Genomic DNA, 24,906 nt, shown 5'->3' on the forward strand with positions numbered 1-24,906 from the left:
CTGAAAAATCAAGCTGTCGATTCAGCTGAAAGACACTGTAGTCTTTTAACCTGCATTGCTACACCTCCTCAGAGTTGGAGAGGTATGCTTACATTCAGTGATTCTTAGGTACGCCTTTGGTGTAACTAATACAGGTGTAGATGAACATGCCTGAAAACGTTGCAGCATTTCACATGCTCTTCTGCTAGACCATACAGTTACACTTAGAGCTTTTCCACAGGGTACCTGGCCTGACTGAGACAGCTCGTGTTGCAGAGCCAAGTGCATGTCTACAATCTAGCACTGAGGAATTTGAAAAATGGGTTTGCCTGCCAAAACTGAGGATATTCAAGCCTCTTCAGATATTGGCAGTCAGTAAACTGAGCTCTGGTAACTGTTGGACGGGCATTTAAATAATTTCCTTTCATGGGTGTGTGTTTTGTTTTTCTCTCTTAGAAAGAGAAAAGGAGAAGAGGTAGATGGAAATGTGACTGTGAAAAAGAAACAGAAAAAAGAAAAAGAGAAAGAATCAAAGCAGGAAAAACAGCTGAAGGTGAGTTTTAGCTGATAACAGCCTAAACCCAGCTTTGTTAGAAGAGTGCAGTGTCAGGCACTAAGTGAAGAGCTGTGGCACCTAGGGAGGGGCTGTACCTGGTGCTCAGACAAGGCAGAGTTGCAGCACAGCCAGTCCTCATGTCCTGGCACAGGAGATGCCCTGTCACTGGTGCTTTGCTGATGGCAGTTCACCCTGCTGCTTTCTCCTGAAAAACAGGAAGGAACTTCTCTAGGACTTGTACTTACTGGATTTAAATAGATTATGTTAAATGCCTTCTCTCAGGGAGGCTGGTTCTGTGGTTCTTCCTGTATCATCTGGCTGTGGTGGCTGAAACTCTGAGCCTGAGCACTGTTGCAGGAGAGCCTGGAAACCAATAAATAGCTCATTGCAAAAATTAAACAGAGGTGAAGTGTGGAACTAGATTACTGAGAAATCATATCTTTTCAACCCTCTGTGGAGCTGTGTTCAGTTCTTGGGTACAAAATGTGATAGATCACAGCTTTCTACCTTTCACTGTTTACAATACATTGGGCAGAATTCCTAATAGAGCATCAGGAATTTTGTATTTATTGAAAGTTTGGCATAGGTACTTTCCAAGAAAAAAAAATAACAAGCTGCTTTTGCTGCCACTGAAGTTTTAATGGAGCTGTAGAAAAATGGTGTGTCTGCCTTTGAAGAAAAATTTTCTTTTTTGTTGTGTGGCAATACCTTAATGTTCAGCAAAACTTAGCTGAGATATTATCAAGGTTTTGCTTCTGCAGTGCCAGATGTTCAGGACAGATCAAGGCGATTTGTGGATCAGGGTTAACTTTGGGTTCTCTAATTTTTTTTTTAACAGCATTTCATCAAGCATGATCATTAACACTGAAGATTAAACCATTTAACACAGTCAACCAGTTCTTCCAGGGTAGACAACATTTTTTGACTGTAGCCAGTGAATAATATTCAGAAACCATCTATTTTAGGATTCTGCTTTGCTGTTCAACCCTTTCACCTTTTGTAGAGAGGCCCAAAAGAATGTGCCGGCACCTTTGCGCTGCTGCAGGTGACTTATGCTTAGGTGGCTTAAAAGAAGAACAGTGCCCAATCAGCATTTCTGATTTGTGTTTTAATGTAGGCTCAAGTGCAGCCACGTCCCCAGTGTTGTCAGCGTCGACTAGTTAGGTGATACTTGCTAAGGGTAGAAGTGTGATAGAAACATGGGTTCCATGCTACATAAGTTAACTGTCTTGTTAGTGTTTCTTGTACCTTCTAGTGAGTTTTTATTGTACCTTCTAGTGTGGGATAGTTCTGTAAAGGTTACTCCGTGGCCTTTCTTCACATGTACATAATGGAGAGGTATCAATTTGTGTAGTATCCTGTAGTGATGTCCTTCTGCATGTAATCTTGAGAAGAAGGTATTTGCTGAAGCTGTGATGTGCTTGTGTATTCATACTGAAATCTGAAGCATGTGGCTTTAAAGACCTGTTACAGGTTTTTGAGTAAAATGTGTGACTCTCCCTTTTGGTAAAGCTATCGTTTCTTGATGCTCTTCATCTCACAGTCTGCATTTAAGATGCCATGGTCTTGCGAAAACCTTGTCCATATACTGCAGTTTCAGGAGTGTTCTTAGAAAGCAATCAATTGCAAGTAGCTAAACTGCTGGGTTTTGTCAACAGGAGCAAACAGAGCTGATCTGGGGCATCAAGGATGAGCTGAGGAAGGTCTGCTCCACTAATGACCTGAAAGAGCTGCTGATCGCCAACAAGCAGGAAGTTCCTTCAGGGGAGAATGCTGTGAGTTGGTCTGTAGTTGCTTTGCATGTCTGCTGGGTCTTTGATTCGGTGAAGCTGACCCAAACCAATATTGCTGCAAGGTCCACGAGTCTGAAGTATGTTCCTAACATAACACTTCAGAAAGAAATTCAGTGCAAAGCCCAGTCCTTTTGCCCCAGGACTGATGATATTGCTGTTCGCTTGCTTGTGAAGGGCTTTTGGGTGGTGTGTGATGCTGAATTCAGCAACTTAGTCTGTGATGTGCCTTTGTTCTGATATGCCCAAACTGTTCCATGCTTTTTTTTGTTGCTGGCTCTTCAAGAGCAACTTAGTTACAGTGCTTTGCATTGCTTCCCTCAACTGTAAAATTATGCAAAAAGCAGCAAAAACTGCACAAATTCTTTCTTGGTATCTTTTCTAAAAACAGTCAGTTTTCAGTCTGTGTAACTTGTGAAAGTCTTCTCTCTTTCGGAGCCACACATCGCTTTAAGTATTTGTATTTATTAAGATTCTTAGTAAGGAGTGTGGGCTGGGATGTGGGAAGTGTCTAGACTCAAAATGGTCAAGAAATACTCTCTAGGCAGGAAAACGGGGACTTGTCTGAGCCTACATTCCCACCTACCTACTCATGTGCTCAGATGCAGTAGCTCGGCTGCTCCTCGGCTGTTCGGGCAGGGCTGCCAGGCCGGGTGCTGTGTGGTAGGTATGCTCTCCTGAATGCCGAATCCAGACAGGAGAGACTGCGAGCCATGGGTGTGAGCAGACGCGGTGTGAACGGGGAAACTTCAAGTCATGTCTTTAAGGTGTCGTAAATCAATTGGTGCTGGTAGGAGTCTTGATTTATGTGCAGCGTGTGCATGACGGGCGCTGGAAATGTCTACGTCTGCGTGCCAGCAGCCTGACAGTTATTTTAGTGTGCAGCCCAGTTTAATATAATGCGTGGGCTTCCAGCCTCCTCCTGTCATGACCTGTTTTGTATTCTTTGTTGCTTTAGATTTTGGACCGAGTAGCAGATGGGATGGCATTTGGAGCTCTGCTTCCCTGCGAGGAGTGTAAGGGGCAGTTTGTGTTCAAGAGTGATGCATATTACTGTTCAGGGGATATCACTGCCTGGACTAAGTGTGTTGCTAAAACGCAGACTCCCAACAGGAAAGACTGGGTAATCCCAAAGGTGAGTGTGTGCTACAGATTTGACAATCTGAAGCATGTTTCTTAACTGATGTTACCTCTTGTAAGGAGATTGAATAAGAAGCAGCATTAGGTGCCAGAGAGCAGCGTGTGCTGCAGTGCTGAGCGGCTGTGGCAGCGTGCAGGTCCTGTCACAGCTACATCCCTCCCGGGGCAGGCAGCTAATGCATAACTGAATCATATTTTTTCCAGTAACACTAAATTGGAAGAGTTGTTGCTGATTTGATTTGAAACCCATCATTTACCCTCTAATAGCTTTGTTTTCCTACTCAGTAAAGTGGGTATTTGCCTACCGTAGTATGAGCATCTCAGAAATCCTTTCCAAGACCTGCAGTAAATGCCAACATCTGGCCAGTGCTTAATCTAGCCTTTAGATCTTACAATAGTATTTGTTGGTTTTAAACTCTACTTATACTCCCATCCCACAGGAGTTTCGGGAAATTCCTTACCTGAAGAAATTCAAGTGTAAGAAGCAGGACAGGGTCTTCCCTCCAGATGCTGCAACCGTGAACTCTGTGCCTCCTCCCTCCGCATCTGCTCCTTTGGCAGAGACCGTGTCTGCACCCAGAGGTAAGCGCTGGCTGGGAGTGGGTCAGTGGAGTTCAGCATGGGGTGTACTGCTCTTCCCAGCCAAACCTGCCACCTGAAAAAGCATGCTGTTCTCCTGTCCCCAAAGCAGGCAGAGTTCTCCTGGTAAAAACCATCATAGCAGAGTCTCATGTGCTTCATCTTCCTCGTGTAGGTAGCCCCTGGTATGGTGGTGGGTTGTCCGGTGACATGGGCTTGAGGTCCTGGTTGTTTTCTAACAAACCATTTTGGGTGTTTGCCGATGGATGGTGAGGAAATTGTGTTTGTAATGAATCAGAAATTTAAAGGCTGATGTTGCAAAATACATCCCAAGCGAGACCTGCTGTGAAATGCCTTCTTCATTGGTTTATTGGGGAACATCCAGGGACCTCCCTAATACCAGATATTCCACATCATGTTAGGTTTTAAGGCAAGAGGATTTTTGTTTCTGTTTTTTTTAAATACTCCGTTGGGATTTGGCTTTACCAATCACTGACTCCCCTTATGCAAAATAGATATGCTGTCTGCAGCCCACAAATTGGCAAAAGGTTGGACTCCAGAATTCCATATGAGCTGCCGGAATAAGTAGCATGCTTTGGTGATATAGCCTGTCCACTAAGAGCTATGCTGACATCTTTTTTATTCAGCCATTTTAGCCCTGGTCATAGCTGTTTTGGGAGCAGGGGATTATTGTCACATGGTGAAAGGGTGGGAGTAATTCTGCATGTCTAATTTTACCCAGGTTATGTTATTTTATTAATGAAGACCAAGTGACCCAGGTCTTGGTTCTGACTGGCAAGTTGATTCCAGTCACAGTGTGCCCTGAAAGTAAACTCAAAACATTGACCAGGATTAAAGCCAGGCTACTTTGTTGGCTAGCAGCCTAACTAATTTGAGTTGCAGGGAGAAGAGGAAACAAAACCCTCAGTTGGTCAACCAGAGTTAATAGCATTTATCTTTAGCAGTGCAGATACGTTCTTAGACACTTGCCATGTCCTGGACCCACCTGCATTGCAAAGTGTTAACGTGATAATGTGATGGAGCCTCAGATGGTTAACAGTTTGCTCCTGACTTGTTATGGGGTTTGCATAATACAGCCTTGTACTGTCTATAAGATCAAGAGACTTGAATGTACTGTAATGTAGGAACACTGTAGCTTGGGAGATAATCCTCTTTCCCCAGCCCCTTAAAAACAGATTTCCTTTTGAAGAGTCAGAAGCTTTCATGTTGCAGTAAGTTTCTCCCATGCTGTCCAGGCATCAAAAGAAGAGGGAAGCAAAGCGGAGTCTAGTAGCACAGTGCTGAAGCAGACTGATTTTTTTGTTTCCATTAAAAAAAAAAGGCAGGCAAATAATGTGTCTACATATCCATCTTCCCTGTCTTCCATCCTTTCTGTTTGTTGGTGGGTGCTGAGCTTTGTTGCCTTTCCTAGGTGAAGGAGAGCTTCCTCCCACTTGCTTAGCGCAGGTGAGACCTGCTTGAACCTGTGTCTGCCTGCCAGCTGGGCTCGCTGTACAGAGTGTGGGGAGTGCTGTCCCTTCGTGCTTATTATTTGTCCAGTGGGCTCTGTGCCTGTTCCTAACATGCTGTGTTATTTCCGAACCCCTAGACAAACCGCTGACCAACATGAAGATCCTGGTTCTTGGAAAGCTGTCAAAGAACAAGGAGGAGGTGAAGAGCATTGTGGAAGACCTGGGAGGAAAGATGACAACAACAGCTAACAAGGCCACCCTGTGCATCAGCACACAGAGTGAGCAGCTGTGCCTTGGTTACTGGTAGCACTGGTAACAGAGCTGAGCAGATTACAGAGCATATGCATCTTCGGAGCTGTCTGGGGATCAGTGTTTGGATTAGGGCGAGTGTTTTGTGTGCGCACGTGGACTTAGTGTGCTTAAAAAGTGAAGACAGATATGTGCTGTTTGTGTTTCACTTACCTAGCACATTAACCCTGCAGGTTGTGCCGTAAGGCTCTGCATGCCCACCGAGGAGGTGTGCAAGCCAGCCTTGCTGGGGGCTGTGTCCATTCGTGCCTTGGAGAAGCTGCAGAGCTGACTGTGGGTGCCTGAGGGCACTTGTTTTCTCTGCTGGCACCTTAGGGTCTGCTTTTTCTCCCTGTTGGAGTCAAGGTGCAAACTGGCTGCTGAGGTAGGAGATCTGCTCCCACCTGCCAGGGGTTCCAAGAGGGACTGGTACAGCCCCAGCCCAGCTCTGGGAAGGGGAGGGCTGGACCAGCCTGCTAAAACAGGAGTGCTTCTGCTCTAGCCCAGGCTGCAGCTTTTGAGCTGATGGGGATTTTGCACTGCAAAGAACATGGCGAATCCAAAATGTGGTGGAACTGTGTTTTCACAAAGTGTTAGAGAGCACTGAATCATGGACAGAGGGAGGGACTACAGTCTGAAACCTCACTGATGCCTTTTTTTTTTTCTCTCGTTTCCCACCCTGCTTCTGCAGAGGATGTGGAGAAAATGAGCAAGAAGATGGAAGAAGTGAAGGAGGCCAAAGTCCGTGTGGTCTCAGAGGAGTTTCTTCAGGATGTAAAATCCTCCAGCAAGGAATTTCAGGACCTTGTGTCTCTCCATGCACTTTCACCTTGGGGTGCAGAGGTGAAAATGGAGCATGAGGAAATGGCTGTGGATGGGAAGTGCAGCAAGCCCCCAAATATGAAGAGTGCTGGGAAGGTCAAAGAAGAACAAGGTGAAGAACAAAGCGGTTGTTTCTCCTCAGGCCTGCTCAGTGTTGTGCATGCACAAAGCAAACCTGGGTATAGTCTATCTGCCCTTTCCCTGAGTTCTCTGTCCTTTTTCTCATAATAAATTTAAATAATGAGACCTCAGGGCAAGGCTAGCTTTCAGTAAACATGAAGCTGTCTCCAGAGTTGGCTCTTGTTTCCTCCAGTTCAGTCTTGCTTCAGTGATCTCCTGTGCTGTATGTGGCCAGGCTCAACCTCATACCACATCAGCTCCTCTGCCAGTTTGGGTCAGTGTTGCAGCTCCAAGGAGGTGCTGGGGCACCAAGGTGTGACAGACACTACCATGACTCCCAAAGGGTGTTAGCAAGTGAGAAAATATTGGGGTCCAGAGCAGTGGGTCTTTGTTCTACTTGGTTTAGAACACAACTTTTTTTTTTTTTTTTTTTTAATGGAGGAGGAAAAATATTCAACACCAGTGGCATTCCTTACCAATGCCATAGAGAGCTTGCATTATTAATGCTGGACAGTGAACAGAACCGCTGGATCTGCTCACCTATCTTCAGAGGCCATTCTTCTCCATGTCCTCCAAACATAGGTTTCTGTCATACAATTGGGTATGTTATTGCCAGACCATCTCACAGAGGTGGCATCTCCAGGGGACCTGAACACCCTCCACACACTGAGGTTTTTAAATTCCACTTAAACATAACCACATCTGTGACTCTTAACTGCTGTGCAGGTGAAAAGAATTAGGCCATAGCCCACCCCTTGGGGCCAGAAGGGTGGAGATAGATAGAATCTGGGTAGATCTTATTTTTCATTTAATTGACGGAGTGGGGGCTGTGAATTGACTGCTAAAGCCAGGTAGAAAAAGCCATTGAAGTCACTGTGCTCCTATACTGGGAATCTGATTCGAAGTCTCCTTAGGGTGATAATTATGTAAATTGAGAATTTGAATGTTGATTCAAGTCAGACTGTGTTGCCTGCCTAAGAAAAAAATTAACTCTCTCTTTCTGTACAGGACCTAGCAAGTCTGAAAAGAAAATGAAGCTAACAGTTAAGGGTGGAGCAGCAGTAGATCCTGATTCTGGTGAGTGATAACAATGGGTCTGTACCACACACCGTCTTCAGGATGGGTGGTCATTTGCAAAATGCTTTTCTGTGAAAGGCTAAGGGTTCCATAAAAGGAATGTGAAATTTTTAAACCATTTTTTCTTGCTATCAAGGGATATGGATTGACATCCAAAGTGGGATATTCTAGGATTTCCTAGTGCAGCTTCCAGAAGGACCACTTAAACTAAGTCATGTACCTTGTTCAGCTTCAGGAGCATTTGTTAGCGGGGTGAATAAAGGCCCAGCCAGCAGAGGCCCCAGGTCTGGCATGAGCATCTGTCCCCAGACTCTTTGGGGGACAACTGATGCTACTCTCTAAACCTGTGGTGCACAGACATTGTTCTGAGAACTCATCCTGCATCCAAGGCCAGCCTTTGGTTTTTCAGTCCATTTGCTAATGTGACACCTGTGGAGCTGTATCAAGAATTCCTCCAGCCAGTTGTGCAGTGTTAAATACTAGATTTTAGGTGGTCCTTTGTGAAAAGTTACAATTTTTTAATCTCTAGTTACAATTGAAGTTCACTCCAGTGTATCTAAAGGTGCATGCTCACAATTTATTAAAAAGAAAATAGACTTCAAGTAGTTTTGAATGAGCATGTGGTCACATTTTTTTTGTGGGATTTTTTTTAAGATTCATACTACTTCATGAAACATTTGTGTGAGTGCAAATGTAGGAAGGAGACTTAAAATGGTAACCTCCTCTGTGTTCTAATTTGTTTCTTCTCTGTAGGTTTGGAGGATTCTGCTCACGTCTTTGAAAAAGGTGGAAAGATTTTCAGTGCAACTCTGGGCCTAGTAGATATTGTGAAAGGAACAAATTCCTATTATAAACTGCAGCTGCTAGAGGATGACAGAGAGAACAGGTGATTTTAGTTTTCCCCACAAATACTTCTGTTCACTTTTTTCTGATACTGTGATTTTGACATCCACAAAAGCAAAGTATGAGTAAAATGTCTCTGTGAGGAAATATGGATAGGTATATTTAGTTTAAAAAAAACCCAAACAAAAAAGAAAACAACAACAAAAAAAAACCTCCCCAAACCCACTAATAAGACCCCAAAACTACAGAACAACCAAACAACAAACCACCCATGGAGAGATCTCTGCTCTGTGTGAAGATATTTCTTTGTGGTGTTGACAAAATCAAAGCAGGGAGATGAGTAAGTTTGCAGAATTGCCCCTAGTAGTGTCCATTCCTGCATCCTGGGATGAGCAAGGCATGTACAGTTGGTGTCTTTTGGGTGGGATTAGCCCTTGAAAAAAGCAGAATTTGTTGGAGGTTCCTCTGTTCTAACATTAAGCCCTCACACTTGCAGTCGGCATTGTTGGGAATCTTTTTCATATTCACCAACTTACACTTGTCTTCTAATTGCAGATCTCTAACCTTGGGAAACAAAACCAAGTTCTGGTTATTCTACCACGATGTAGTCCTGAATTGAGTGCTCTGAGGCTTAACAAAATGCACTGAAATGGTCAGGGAATGATCATGTTTTTAGCTTTGCAGTCTCATCAGACACATGGCAGAGGTGTCCAGTGGTTCCACTACTGAATAGATAAAGAAATGGAGAGGGTTCTTTAAAATGAAACTGCCCCCCCTCAGGCATGTAAGGGATGCACAGAAATCCATGAAAACTAACACCGGTCAGCAAGGACCCTGGTTCATCCCTGCTGTATTTATCACACTTAATGTTCATAATAGGCTTTTGTTGTTGGCTTTTGTATGTGGGGTTTTTAACTGAACTTGTGATTCAGTACACGGAGGGATCTCAGTGCCTACATTTTGTGCCTCTCAAATTGGAAAGGTTGATTCATTGTATCCCTATAAATACAATGGAAGCTCACCAAATGTGGTGTCAGTAATGAAAACAAATGATTGGATTACTTGATTTCTCTAAAAATCTGAGCTCTAGGACTTCGAGACACAGGGTAGAGGATGCATGGTGTTTGTTTTTCAAATATATGACCCCAATAGTCTGAAGATTTGTATTTGTGAAGCACTGACTGAGGAGATACATATCCTCTCTATTCCTGCTGTCCACACATCTATCCTTGGGGCTTGGAGGTCTGGTGACTTAACACTGGGCATTTTTTTTTTGACACCAGTCCTTGGACATACGCTCTGTGGTGGCTCTTCTGTTGCTCTCCTGGAGACGCTGATAGGGAATGTCTTCCATAAAATTAATGGTATGCAAATGGCTGACTCGCATGCAGTTACATGGTGGTTGCAGGATCCATTTCATTTCGACTGAGGTCTAGAGCCAGAGTATCTTATGTTTGTTCTTTTCTCACGTTTCACTTCTCTAGGTACTGGGTATTCAGATCTTGGGGTCGCGTGGGCACTGTAATCGGGAGTAACAAGCTGGAGCAGATGCCATCAAAAGAAGACGCTGTTGAACACTTCCTGAATTTGTATGAAGAGAAAACTGGCAATTCTTGGCATTCAAAGAACTTCACTAAATATCCCAAAAAATTCTACCCGTTGGAAATAGATTATGGACAGGTAACTCTGAAATGTCCCTGTACCATTGCTTGGCTGCTTTACTATAGCTGTTCTGTTCAGCACACACTGTTGGCTCACTTACACTTAACAAACCTGAGGAACAAAGTGCAGGTGCAACTACTGCATCTTCCCTGTGCTACAGAGAGAGCTGCAGATCAATGAGTGTCATGCATTAAAATAGATTTGTTGGGAAACTAAGTAGTTTTCCACTGTCAAGCCTGAAGTCGCTTTAGTGCTCATTCCTTTTTACTCTGTAATGTTAAGGATGTTCATTTGAACTTAATTTGCAGTCATTTCACATACATCCTGTCTGAAAACACCATTTTCTTTTATTTAAAATAGATGCTTTTCATCTGTGTTCTGCATCCAAAATGCTCCCAAATGTTGAAGCAACTCCTATACAACATTCTTAGTGCACACATTGAGCAGGCTGAGAAAGAGAAATTATTCATTGCCAGTAAGATTTGGCTATTTAGACAGCTAAGCTAAATAAGAATCCACTTCCTTCTGCCCAGTGGGGGTTTGTATGTTTATTTAAAGGCATACCCATAACTTAAAACTATTTTCCGATTAAATAGTTGAATGTTGTTAATAGCTATAAAGATACCAGAGAACATATTTTCAAGCCATTGCATTCTTCTGTGGCCAAATTACCGGATGTCATCTTTCAGTGTGAAGTACTCGATGCTTAGCTTTATTTCTGGAAATTTGAATATTGCAGCGCCAGAGTGTCTATTACGCTGCAATGTACAGTGATATTCTGAAGCATCTGGCAGAGGCTTTACTGGCGCAACACTCTATCCATGAAAGCATCTAGATAGAAGTGTGGCTAACTGATGATTCCTGTGCTCATCCAGGACAGTTTTATTACAAAAAAAACTTAATGAAACTAGTTATTACATTTTTATTTTGTCATAAAAGCAACAAAGTAAGCAGTTATTTTTTCACATCAAGGGTGTCTGTGCAGCAGAAAGCTTGCAGAAACAGTAATTGATACTATTGCTTGAGGTGAAGCACAGAGTTCCTATTCCCTTAATTCTACTTATATTTTACAGTGCCATGTCTTGAAATAATGTCTGCCAAATTACTGAATAGCTGGGGTTTTAAACCCACTTTGTTCCAAAATGTCAGAGCAATGTCCCACGCTCCCCATGAACTTCAGGCTAGTCATAGTATGCATACACTAAATTGGTTTTTGAGTTGTTACCATGGCAGCCAGCCTGTTACTTTTATCCTTTGTGATTTTGCTAATTCTGATACTATTTTTACCTCCCAGGATGAAGAAGCTGTCAGGAAACTGACAGTGGGTGCCGGCACTAAATCAAAACTTGCTAAGCCAATCCAAGACCTTATTAAGATGATCTTTGATGTGGAGAGCATGAAGAAGGCGATGGTGGAATTTGAGGTGACCACACGCATTCATGTTTCTCACTTCTAACCCTCCTTTCTCTCTTTACACATCGTACTTATATAGCCAGAAGCAAGTTCTTTGCAATCCAGGATGCATCATACTTCCCAGAAGTCAATGGTGAGTTTTAGATCAGCCTTAAAATAAGGGCAACAGGCTGACCAGACTTTGCCAAGAACTGGAAGTAGTAAGTTAGTTATGATGCATGCAATTTTTAAAGCATGGGTGCATTCTTAGCTTTTCAGTGGGGAATGTCTGTATCAACATCTTCAGCTTAACAATCCTATGAGAATCTCATCTGCCAGTCTTAGGATCATTAATCATTCTATGGTGGTTTTTTTTTAGTGACACATGCATCGTGACCACTGTTCACTGAATGGTCTTAAAATATTAACATAGCCAGTTTACTGGTGATGGGGGTGGGGGGGGGGGCAGGCAGCACTACCACTAATTTAGGTAGCAAATCCAGCTCAGACTTGAGAAACGCTGCCAGCTGATACATGTGCTAATGAAGTGCCTTGACAAAGTTCAGATCCTCTTCTGCACAGGGCTAAACTCAAAACTGATTTTTGTTGTTGTATTTCTCATTTGTTCTAATGATACTCTATTTTCATCCATTCTTCTTTCCTCCATACTTCTTGATCCATGCTTCTAACAATCTTTCTGAGAGTGGTCTGGTAGTATCACCTGTCTCTCCTTGCCTACAATTTTACTGGTGTTCAGAGATCCTGCAGTTTGTTTTAATGCAGCCTTTCAAACTGGGTTAATTCTCAGTAACAAGTTTCTGTTTTCTTCAGCCAGCTCAGTTATCCTGCTCTAAGACTTCATATTTAAGCAGCAGTTGTTTGCTCTCTGTTATCAGTATTTTGTGTATCTACTTTTTAGAACAGGCTTTGCACCATTTCATACAGCTTATCGGAAAGCTTTCAAATCACTTGCCCAACATTTTGTAGTACCTTGGGTTGTGTTCACTTGTATCTTCAGTGGTTCTTTACATCAAAGTCTTCTAAAATACAAATAATTCTTTGTAACTGGAGCTGGCTAAATACTCTGGACTGATTATCATCTGATGTCATTTGGTTTTGTAGAACTCTGTTGATACTATGTTAATTCACACCATCTGCAGGTCTATAGGAGACCTGGGAGTCCAGATGGGCCTGTCTTACTATTAGATTTATCTTCCTGTACTGTTGCTGCCAAACAGCTGTTTTCTGTTAGAGGAAATAGTGGTTTTCCTAGTTAGAGGGTTTTGTGCATCCTCTGAAAACAGTTGCTTGGTTCCTTTAATCAGCCTGATCTCAAGTATTTCATTCCATCCAGGAACTCTTGCTCTGCCAAAACTGTAGCAAATTCTTAGTTTTTCTGTTACATAAAAACAGATTTATTTGATGCATTTATCTTCCTGCTTCTAATTTACCTTTCAAGAGTTTTACCTCACCAAGCATACAGGAGTTTATTACAGTTATCCATGTCATTGCCTTACATGAAATGACTAGAGGGCTGAGTCTACTCTAGTGCTGTGTCCTCTCTTGCCTGGGTGGAAGGCAAACGTCTCCCTTGTCTCTCATGACAATCTTGGCACACATATCTGATGTGCAACTAATTCTTCGTTACCCTCAGTGCATCTGGTAGTAATTGCAGTGCTGCTGTTTTAAACCCAACCCCTTAGCTGCTGTGCTCCTTTGATGCATCTGATGATAAAGCTTTGGATGAAGTTTAGCTTTACATTATCTCTGCAGAGCTCTCTTCACCTCCCATGACTCACAGGAGACACTAACTCCAGCCTTTTGGGTGTATGTGGGCTCTATAGGAGATATATTACTCAGTCACATTGTTGGGGGATGTGTTAGTTCATAGGTGTTAGTGTTTATGTGTTAGTGATTATAAGGGTTAGTTTACAGATGTATATAACTTATAGTTAGTATAGGTGTCCACAGCTATTCTGCACATCCATGTTAAATAGCCTATTTTACGTGTCCTTCATGATTTTTCAGCTAATAATTAGATAATACGGATGGATGGTATTCAACAAGAAAGTATTAGCTCCAGAAGTTTGGGAGCTACAAATCTATTGCAAGTTGGTTTTCATTAGGTTATTAATCTTGGCTTTGTGACTCTCGTGTCTCCAAGACATGATCAGTTTTGAAGCCTGTCTTCTCTCTTCCAGTCCATCTTGGATTTTTTAGTATCTGGCTTTGTGTATGTTTAGCTAAAGGTGAAAGTTTTCCAAAGCCCAGTACAGGGTGGAAATTTCCACATAAAATCAGTTCAGGGCTTTTACATCAGTCTGTGACTTGGAAGAGTCTTCTGAGTTCAGCTTACAGAGAAGACTTGCATAAAGCTGCGTCGTAGCTCCATAGTGAATAAATAATGTGGAACTTATCCAGACAGAACGTGATATACATGGTTGCATAGGATCTTCTGTCCTTGAGCTGAATCTTAAACCCATCAAGTTCAGTAAAAGCTAGTTTGACCTGCAGGGTGTATGGTGAGTACTGCCAAGAGTCCATAGGGTGTACGTATGATCTTTGTAAAAGACTCCATTGGACTTGCCTTTTGTCAAACGTTTTCGTTTTCAGATGGTCCTTAACCATGGAAGGATTTAATGCAAATCCAAAAATCTCTCAAGATCAGTCAATACACAAACAAAAGCAGCATATAAATTAAATCAGTCACTGAGAGGAGCAGCTCTGGTGCTGGCACGATCCGCAGCAGAGCGCTGCAGTGTGGTGCGTGTGTGTGGGGGGGGTGTCTCCCAAAAGAGGGGAGAGCCACCCGCAGCAGCTGATGGGACCTTGGCGGGGCCAGGAGCAACGGTGTCCAAGCCCCCCACTCCCATGTATAAAAGAAAGCCCTTGGGGAACACGAGCGACCAGGGCACGGCACAGGAATGGCGCTGAAGCTGTGCCAGCTCAGCTGGAGAGCAATGGTACCCGCCTGACAAAGCCACGGCCTCTCTGAGCTCTGCAGCTGCCCGGCGGGAGCTGCGGCGGGAACACGCCAGCACCCCAGTGCCAGGCTGCAGGCTGGGCCCTGCCCTGACCCCGGGATGGCTGGTGGCAGCGAGCACGGCTGTGGGGGTACGCATGGGGAGAGGGGCTCCTCCCTTTCGTGGCAGAGCTCTGGGAGCGGGCAAATAGGTTGAGGAATATCAGGGATTGCGAGAGAGCCATCAACTACTGGAATCGCGCCTTGCCTTCCCTGAGACAGGCCCGACGGGTGGGCAGGATGCATGATACGGAGGATTCCCTGTCCTCTGGCTGGCTGAACACAGCGACCTAAGGGATGGGGGCAGTGGTGACAAGCTCCTGCCCGGCGCAGCAGGCACGTCTCCTCTCTGACTGCCCCACCTTCCCAGGTGCCCCTGCAGAATAGGTGCGGGGCTCTGCAAGTACAACTGAACAGTAATGAGCACGCTGGTTCATCTAGCACGGAGGTGTCGCTGAAGTTAAGTCTGCCTGCACCCTGCGTCAAAACTGTCCAGGTGACCAAGGTAGCCCGTAGCATCCTGGCTTGTATTATCAGGAATAGCGTGGCCAGCAGGACCAGGGAAGTGGTTGTCCCCCTGTACTTGGCACTGGTGAGGTTGCACCTCAAACACTGGGTTTGGGTTTGGGCCCCTCACTACAAGAAAGACACTGAGGTGCTGTAGCGTGTCCAGAGAAGCGCAGTGAAGCCAGTGAAGGGTCTAGAGCACAAGTCTTGTGAGGAGCGGCTGAAGGAACTGGGGTTGTTTAGCCTGGAGAAAAAGAGGCTGAAGAGAGACCTTATCGCGCTCTACAACTACCTGAAAGGAGGTTGTAGCGAGGTGGGTGTCGATCTCTTCACCCAAGTAACACGTAATAGGAGAAAAAGATATGGCCTCAAGTTGCAGCAGGGGGAAGCTTTAGATTGGATATTAGGAAAAATTTATTCACTGAAAGGGTTATCAAGCATTGGAACAGGCTGCCCGGGAAAGTGGTTGAGTCACCATCCCTGGAGATATTTTAAAAATGCATAGATGTGGTGTTTAGGGACATGGTTTATTGGTGGACTCGGCAGTGCTAGGTTAATGGTTGGACTTGATGGTCTTAAAGGTCTTTTCCAACCTAAAAAATTCTAAGTGCAGGTAACCAAGACACCACTTTTAACTTAGTTGCCTTTCTTTTGGTTTGTTTTCCATTAATGAATACAAAGCATCTTAATCTCAGATAATTGTAGGGTAAAGTTGGAAGAAGGTATTTAGGTTGTACTTAGAGACACAGATGATCTTATGAAAAAGAATTACCTCATTCAGTTTGCTGCTTTGCCACCCTGAAATGTATGGTTACTGAAGTGTCTGAGGAATCCATCTGACACCAGGTCAATACTAAACTTCAAGCCAGACACTTAGTACCCTATTTTTGTGTTGCCCGAGCGTGCATGCTTAATTTCCTATTGCAGTATTCCTTTGTTTATGTGATGTCTTTTCAGTAGTGTGCACTGTTCTTCTGACATCGTTCCTCAATCCACAGAGATCAATACCAAGTCTGAAATGTTTCCATTCTTTGTGTGGTCAGTCCTACCAGGATGGAGAGATTTGTTCCCTAGAAACTAGAGAGGGAATGCTACAATGGTTTCAGTGTAGTGAAATCGTGTTTTAATCGTTTAAATCTTCATCAGATTGATCTGCAGAAGATGCCATTGGGAAAACTGAGCAAGCGACAGATCCAGAGTGCATACTCCATCCTTAATGAGGTTCAGCAGGTGAGCATGAAGGAGATGTTAGAGCAAGAGGGGAATTTAGAAATTGTTGTGGGCTAGGAGTGGGATGAATGCTGAGCTGTGTGTGTAAAGATCTGTGCTCTCTCTTGCTGGAGAAGAGGACGTGGCTTCCATGGGTAACTGGTTAGTTCTGTTTGCTGTTGTACTAGTTTGGGCAGTACTTGTCTTTCATGCTTCTGTAGCACAAACTTCAGGCTGAGCCAGACATGAATGGCAGTTGAACAAATGAAGCCAGTGTCTTGATCTGTTAGTGAACTGGTGTTTCCACCCCAGAGAAGTCTGTCTGAGGATGAGAATAAAGGTTGATACAGGAAAGGATCTGGCTTGATGATGTTACTGTATTTACATGTTGTGATCTGGACCATTCCAAGAATCTCTACATAGTATTGCCTGAACAGTTTGCAAGAGTGTACCAGCATACCCCATTTTTTGTCCTGGGTTCCCTGGCGAAGCATAGATATGGGAAGTTTTACTTCAGTTGTTAAAGTAAACCAGATCCTTGCTAAGGACATGCACCCCTTCCATATCCAGAAGCCTTTATTTTGCCATCCTGAAACAAATCTAATGGGGATTATTTCTCGTATCAGAAATTCTGTGCAAGTACTGTGACTTACTACATGCAAAACAATTAAATAAACTGCCCATTTTAGTTCTGTAAGAGTTTCAAGTATCTTCAAGTATCTTGTGTGTGTCTATTGCGATGGAGACTTAAATCTTACTTAGTACTTTTAGTATTTACTTAGTAATTTTCTTTGGTGCTTGTTATCTTGTCTAGGCAGTTTCTGACAGTGGTTCAGAATCCCAGATCTTGGACCTCTCTAACCGCTTCTATACTCTGATTCCTCATGACTTTGGGATGAAGAAACCACCTCTCCTAAATAACTTGGAATACATTCAGGTATTGACTGGGAACAGTATGTTTTTTGTAGTCAACAGGCCTGATATGGGACATATAACACAAAGAATTTGTGAGGTTTTAAGACTTAACTTTATAATCTCATTCTTTCATGTGGCTAAGCTTGTTTTTCTTCAGAATATCTTTTTGTTTGTTTATGTGCACACATGTGTGTATACATATACAACTAATTATATACTTTCTAATACCTTATATATATATATGTTATATATTATGGTCTATTTACATATATATGTATATATGTGTGTGTACCTTTTAATATATTTAAGTGTATATATATATTTTAAAAAGAAAAGCACTGTTGTTGTGTTAGATGATAGTGTGTGGCCAGTGGTTCACATACACTTTTATAATTTGCAGTATTCCAGAGTTATTCTGAACATGTCAAAGGCACAAGTAAAATAACTTCTTTAAATTCTTCAGGCTAAAGTGCAGATGTTGGACAACTTGCTTGATATTGAGGTTGCTTACAGCCTTCTCAGAGGTGGAAATGAAGATGGAGATAAAGACCCAATTGACATTAACTATGAAAAACTTCGAACTGATATTAAGGTAAAGGAAATAAAAGGAAATGAGTGACTCTGAATGCAAGCTGATGACCTGTTAGTTTGGAGTATAACAAATCAAATGGACTCAGCTCTTGGCAACCTCCTCCAGCTGATTCTGCTTTGAGCAGGGGAGTTGGAAATCATCTCAATTTCCAGAGGTGCCTTCTCCTCTCAGACATTCTGTGACTGAGTGCTGTGTGCATACCCATACATGTTCTGTAGTTGGGAATAAATTTCCACCTAAATGATAAAGGAAGCTTTAACTGGGGAGTTGCAAGCATAGGGTAGATGGCATCATGTTATAAGACGCCTGCTAGTTTTCATGCTAAAGAAACTTCTCATGTTTGTCTCTTTGCAGGTTGTTGACAAAGATTCAGAAGAAGCCAAGATTATTAAACAATATGTGAAAAATACTCATGCTGCTACTCACAATGCATATGATCTCAAAGTTGTGGATGTAAGCTGGGCAATAATGGGGTTTTAGTTTGTGAGGATGGACTCTGCTAAGTTGACTCACTTGTTTTCAGTTTCCTTTTATTTTTGAGTAGCTTATCTGACTTCCTTTGTTGAAGAGATGGTTTGATAGACCAATTGCTGTTGAATAGCAAAAGTCTACTCAGAGATGAGTCTAAGCTTACCAGTGTGTCTTTGGGCTGTGTTTTTTTTAATTTAATTGGTCTCAAAAAGGAGGTGGCAGAGTAACCATCTTCTAAAATTGAGCCTTAGTTCACTGAATGATTTTTTTTTTCAGAAAACTGTGGTCTCATGAAAATACAGAAGCAAAGGTGGAAAAGTAATCAATAACAAGTCCTCTGATCAGTGCTACCTCTCTTTTGCTAACATGACCTAGCAAACTGCAAATACTGAAATCCATCCAGATCAATATTCATAGCAGATTAGTATATATTCCAGACTGGATGATTATTTTTTCTTTTTAATCTGATTAGTTGCACGAAGGTAACTGTTTATTTGCTTGATTGTTCTTTTTCTCCTATCCTTTTTTGAATTGAAGATCTTCAGGATCGAGCGTGAAGGAGAGACTCAGCGTTACAAGCCATTTAAGCAGCTTCATAATCGCCAGCTGCTGTGGCACGGTTCCCGCACCACCAACTTCGCTGGTATCCTCTCGCAGGGTCTCCGGATAGCTCCCCCTGAAGCTCCTGTGGTACGTTAAGCACCTGTGCTCTGGCTGCCTGCATCCCCGTGCCCCGAGATGGCCACCATCAGAGCCAACCTCTGTAGGAGAGTTTCTGTGTGGGAGGGCCCAGTGTTATCTCTCAGCATGCAGACAACTTTGTGTGTCCAGAGTGGGTTGCTGACTGGCATCCACAAGAGCTTGAGTTGTGGCTTTGCTTTCCTGGGAGCCCAGCCAGGTGGATTTGATGATGCCTTTGTGTTACTGTCCCAATTTTTTTTTTTTCTTTTTTTCTCCCCCCACTGCTTGCAGACCGGCTACATGTTCGGGAAGGGCATCTATTTTGCAGACATGGTATCCAAGAGTGCCAACTATTGTCACACATCTCAAGCTGATCCCATAGGCTTAATACTACTGGGAGAAGTTGCCCTTGGAAATATGTAAGTAACTTAGGAAGAGTATTTGCTGAACATGCTATATCATGGTAGAAGGTGATGCTAAAATTGCAAGCCTTTTCTTCAGTGTGAAGAATGAGTATGTGGTGTTTCTTTAGAAACAAGATATCTTTTTTCTTAAAATGAGAGCTATTTGGTAGGGAAAAAAAAATCAGTGTTGTAAGACTAGAATCTTGTACTAGATGCCAATATTACTAAAATTAGTAACTGAGACAAAGAAGGAAGGCGGCTGAGTTTCAGAAGACTAGAATCTAAATTAACTTTACATTAACACACCATAAGATGAAGCCTGAAAAAAAAAATTTTTTGCCAAGATAGTTTAAGACAAATGTAAAATGCCATTGTGTGTTCTTTGTGCTGTCCAGGTATGAGCTAAAGAATGCTTCTCACATAACAAAATTGCCGAAGGGAAAACACAGTGTGAAAGGTAAGTAGTAGTTGTCATTGATAATCTGTTACTGATGTCAAACTCATGTTGTGGCTGTCTGCTTAGTGAAGAGAACTATAGTCATTTCGTAGCTGTACTTCCTGTAAGAGTTTGCATAATGTTGCCCTATAGTTGCATCTGTATATGTGTATGTGGTATTTTGAGATGGGAGTTAGTACACTTGGAATGTTGAGGCTGAAGTTAATGTCTTGTCTGAAGCTCAGGAGGAAACTTTCATTTGATATGACACAAGAGAAAACGTAAGGTGTGTTGTCCAACTTCTTACTAGCTTTCATCATAACAATACTATGTATTTTAGAGGGAAGATGAGAGGTTTGATAGATCAGAAGAATAATTGGTTAGCTTTCAAAGTGCCCTAGAGGCTTGGAGAGAAGGGAAAAGCTAAGAATAAAAGTTCAGATGGAACAGCTGTTCTCATTACACTTCTGTCTGCAAAAAGTATCAGTATATTGCGTTGCAAAAGATGATGAGAGAAAAGACTGAGATCTCTAATTCAAGCAAAAGAAATGGTAATCATTACCATCTTCTGTACTGATGGAAGAGTGGAGAACAGTAACATTCAGTAATGAGTGGCTTTTCTTAAACCATTCATTTTGAGAGGCTTAAAAAATCAGTTGCCTAAAATAGAATAAAATATGATTTAGCATCTTTTTCAATACATACTACTCACGCCATTATGGATGTCAAATCAGCTTTGTATTGAAGAGTTCGAAGACAATAAGAATTGGTTTGTTACACTTCTCTGAAAATGCTCCAATGTGCATGTTTTCATTAATGGACCTAGAACGTGAGAGCTATAAGTCTGGTCTGTTTTAGCTTTGATCATACAGATTAGACAATTAACGGCCAAAAGTCTCGAATTCTATCTCTTAATGTAGCAGAGTACAACTACCATAAGTATGGTGATGCTGAATTGAATATACAGACTGTATTCTTTGTGTTCTTTTTTAGCTACTTTTGCACTTGATCAGCATTTGAAAATATATGTGAAGTAATATTTGGCTTTATGTGTGTTGTCTGTATGTGCAAGGTCTGTGTTTGCCTTCTAGATTTGTAACAAATGTCTTCCCTTCCTAGGCTTGGGCAAAACTGCACCTGATCCCACAGCCACTACCACCCTTGGTGGTGTAGAGGTTCCCTTAGGGAATGGGATCTCAACAGGAATTAATGATACCTGTCTTCTGTATAATGAGTATCCTTTGCTATTATGTTGGCTGCACGCTGTGTTTGAGGGGTGCTGGGTTTAGGAGAACCTTGATAATGTTGGTTAGGAGTTTTGGCACACTGTGTTTTGTTTCTTTTAGATCTACTTTGGAGTATTCACAGACAATTTAGTCTCTTCTCCATGGGAGATGATTTTACAGTTGGCAGACTTAAATTGTCATTCTGCAAAAAAAGGAAACAATGCACAGCGCAAATAGTTGTTGCCCTGACAGGACTCAATACCTGAAGGCGTTGGAGTGGCCAGGCAACATTGCCCAGTAATGCCTTGCCCAGAGATGTGCCAGGGCAAGGGGAGGGGAACACAGCCGGTGGGTTCACATCACTCTAGTTGCATTTCTTCCTCGTGGTGCTGTGGCTGGCCAGCTTGACCAGGAGAAGGCGGGGAAGCCAGCTCTGTGGCCTGATCGAGTCTCTCATCACACAGCTTCTCTTGTGTTCCCCAGATCCTTTCCAAGTATTGAGATACAACCTCAGACGTCTATCAGAAATGTAGCCATTAGGCCTCTTTCTAGGAAGTGCCCCTAAAGGAGCATGTGCTCAACATTCACCAGGAGGTCATAATAATAAGTGTTGTCTGAAGTCCCAGATCAATCTCTTCACTGCCAGTAAAGCAAGTAACCCATTAATACAACCTCTGGGTTGTGTAGAAACTGACTTCTCTCCTGGTAAGCTGTTTTCCTCTTACAGTCAGTCTTGGCACCAGAACTCATGGCAGTACTGTTTTTATCTTGAGTTTTCTTAAATATAGTATCCGTCTTGGTTAGATGATAAACTCTAATACAGTTAATAATAGCTAACTGAGGTAACATGATGTGCATTCATTTTGTTTTACACTATGTTTAATGAGGATGCTTTTCATCTAAAATTGGAATTAGAGGTAAGTTTGAGGCCTAAAGCATTGAGAAACAAATAGGCGAGCTGGCACTGTCTTCTGAAAAAATAAAATGATGTGGTGCAGTCAAGCACTGACAACCATTGTAGAGCTCTTCTCTGTGATTCCAGTTGTTTTTTTTTTTAGTGGGAAATTGAGGGCATTAATGCTGGAAGACAACAGCAGAGCTGCAGTTATAATTGTAGATGCCAGGTCTGTAACTGCAGATCTCATCTAGGCTACATCACTCCGCTGTTCGGATAGTGAGAGAAATATTGTGTTGTGGCTCTGGCTGACAAAAAATAATCTTCAAGAGCTACAGCCCTGTATCTGAGTCAGTTTACCTGCCTGTCACTCAGGATTCCTCTGCACCATTATTAATTCAACATGTGACTGTTAGTTGCTTGTTCCTAGCTATTGTATAAAACATTTTCAGATTCAAAGAAAAGTCAGATGTAAAGATCTGTGGTTTGAGCTGCTAGAACTGCTTAATCACGCAGGCATCTGTATGGTAACTTAAGTTCAAAGGTAAAGTTTGACTGTGTTTTGAGTCTTTTTGTGTTAGTAATATCAACAACTGTAATTATTCCTTAACATTCTTCCCAGATATATTGTGTATGATGTTGCTCAGGTAAATCTGAAGTACCTGCTGAAACTGAAATTCAACTATAAGACATCACTCTGGTGAACAGTATTTAGAAGCCCTTTTAGAGTTATACTGTAGTTACACTATAGCGTTGACTTCTGACATGCTTACACATTGACTTCTCTTACCAAGATATCAAGAGCTAAACTGCAGAAGAGGTTACTAAATCCTATTTAGTACAACACTTAGTGAAACTTTTATATAAATGTGTGGCAACACATGGACCTGACTTCTGATCAAAACGAGTACCTGGTTTTGTTTTATACCACTTCTAATTTTGGGGCTTTCAAGTATTTCTTTTAATTGACCAAACTGACAAAAAAAAAAAAAAGTAAACCAAGCTTATTTTTTAGTCAGAGCTGGGCAATCACAGAAGGAACTTGAAGCCGTTTGTGATATTTGCTCTGTGAAGGTTCCCTCTTGTTCAAGATACCCTTTTTCAGTTTTCATTTGAATAAATGATAAATGTGCATTTATTTTGAGGTAAAAAATAAAAGCTAATTTCATACTAACAGCTTTATGTTTCAAAACTTCCACATTGTTTTGGTTTCGAGTCATGATTTAAATGTATTTGGTAGAATGTTCTTAAACATGGTATCTCTCTCTGAAGATCAAATGCCAAATATTGAAATCTGTAGTCACGTTTCAGGAAGTCATGGTGAAATGAAAATTTGGACTTTCCACTGCGACTTCATCTGTCAACAGTTGGTGTGGTAAACATGGAAAACGAACTTGTGGCTGTTTGAATTTAGTATTAGCCCCAATAAACCTCCTTTAAATTCTACCTTCAATGTGATGTAAGTTGGTTGTTGTAGACTCAAGTCCTAACAAAGCTGTCAGTTGAGTTTGAGCTCAAGCTTCACTCATTGTGACCTGGAGTGAGGTCTATTGCCGCTCTGTGGGCAGTGTTGGGTTCCCTGTCTGGAAACATCAGTATAAACTAATAATTTCTGTGTTCGGTGATGTTTGTTACTTCTCACTGTCAGTAAATCATTGAGCAATATGGGAGTACTTGGCTGTATAGCAACATCAGTTCTTTCTCTTCAAAAGTGAGTGATTTCCCTGAGCTGTTAGAGCAAGTTGGCTAATCCCCAGGGACAGCTCTGCATGGGCAGTGCATTCAATATCTCCTCCACTATCACAGTTCCCTTCCCAAGAAGGGACAGTTCAGTCTTGTTCTGACAACTGCAGCTTCAGTCCTTGGTAACTAGTGTGGAAAAAACAGATCCATTTCCTAAAACACTGTAATGCCTCAGTGCCTTTTAAACGAGAAGCTCCAAGCCAAAGTGGTTACTTACAGTGCAGCTGTTTCCAGGACCTGTGAAGGAGAGGAAGATGAGGAATGGGATGTGGAAAACAGAGCGGATGCTGTTGGCGAGAGAATGAAATGTGGAAGGACTGGGTAAGTCGTATGGCTTGAGGACAGTTGAACATGAGAGAATTGATTGAGGTTGGTGCTCATGAATTTGAGAGGAAGTGAAGAGAGTGGCCCTTGTCTTCTGGTTCTTCAGTAGCTTAACCAGTGGCTAATCCATGTTTCACTTCCAACAGAAACTTTTGGTCAGTCATTTAAGGCTGAAGTATAATCTTGTCAGTCTCTGAAAGAGAACTTGAAAAATGGTTCAGTTTAGTTGTGAGGTAGAATTTTCTTTTTTTCTCCCAAAAAACATGCAGTTTGGGACCAAGAATTAAAGGTTGATGCTTTCGATGTTCCCTCTGTCACCTGTACCAGAGGTGGCTCAGAGTTCCTTTTTGCTCTAAGACCTCTTGTCCTGCCATAAGTGCTGTGTAGCACAAGGGGTGTTCTGCGATGTATATGTAGTGCTCAGTTATAATTGCAGCACGAGCAAATGTATCCCAAGCAGTCTCTGACCTTGCAAATACAGCCGTAAAAGATACAGTGGGTACAAGACTTCCTGAAGAGGCAACAGGTGCCCTTTGGGGACCAGAGGAGAGCCCTGGTGTGACTGTCCTGCACTGGAACTGAATGTGGATTCAGGGTGCTGCTTCTGGTAGCACCTTGCCGGACCGCAAAGCAGACCCTGCTCCTCCTGAAAGCCGGCCCTGGTGCTGCTGTGACCCAGCACACAGCCAGCCTCTCCCTGGGGCCAGGCTGAGGAAAGCAGCACAGTGACAACCACTGAAGGCATTGCTTTTGGAGTATGT

General features: G+C 42.5%; 1 protein-coding gene across 1 annotated transcript in view; it reads left to right on the forward strand.

The window, feature by feature from the left end:
- PARP1 (poly(ADP-ribose) polymerase 1) overlaps positions 1-23,524 on the forward strand; it is a 34,974-nt gene extending 11,450 nt beyond the window's left edge. Inside the window, exons 5-23 of the mRNA XM_042789641.1 lie at positions 436-532; positions 2,194-2,310; positions 3,284-3,460; positions 3,906-4,047; positions 5,654-5,794; positions 6,496-6,738; positions 7,755-7,823; positions 8,577-8,709; positions 10,151-10,346; positions 11,623-11,751; positions 16,396-16,479; positions 17,273-17,395; positions 17,837-17,965; positions 18,320-18,418; positions 18,974-19,126; positions 19,409-19,536; positions 19,917-19,978; positions 21,077-21,191; positions 22,701-23,524. Of these exons, the coding sequence (XP_042645575.1) occupies positions 436-532; positions 2,194-2,310; positions 3,284-3,460; positions 3,906-4,047; positions 5,654-5,794; positions 6,496-6,738; positions 7,755-7,823; positions 8,577-8,709; positions 10,151-10,346; positions 11,623-11,751; positions 16,396-16,479; positions 17,273-17,395; positions 17,837-17,965; positions 18,320-18,418; positions 18,974-19,126; positions 19,409-19,536; positions 19,917-19,978; positions 21,077-21,191; positions 22,701-22,782 (2,419 nt within the window). The 3' untranslated portion in view covers positions 22,783-23,524. The remainder of the gene's footprint in view (positions 1-435; positions 533-2,193; positions 2,311-3,283; positions 3,461-3,905; positions 4,048-5,653; positions 5,795-6,495; positions 6,739-7,754; positions 7,824-8,576; positions 8,710-10,150; positions 10,347-11,622; positions 11,752-16,395; positions 16,480-17,272; positions 17,396-17,836; positions 17,966-18,319; positions 18,419-18,973; positions 19,127-19,408; positions 19,537-19,916; positions 19,979-21,076; positions 21,192-22,700) is intronic.
- Positions 23,525-24,906: the final 1,382 nt, after the last annotated feature.

Source organism: Tyto alba, unplaced genomic scaffold (genome assembly GCF_018691265.1).
Source record: "Tyto alba isolate M040663 unplaced genomic scaffold, T.alba_DEE_v4.0 Super-Scaffold_16, whole genome shotgun sequence".
NCBI lineage: Eukaryota > Metazoa > Chordata > Aves > Strigiformes > Tytonidae > Tyto > Tyto alba.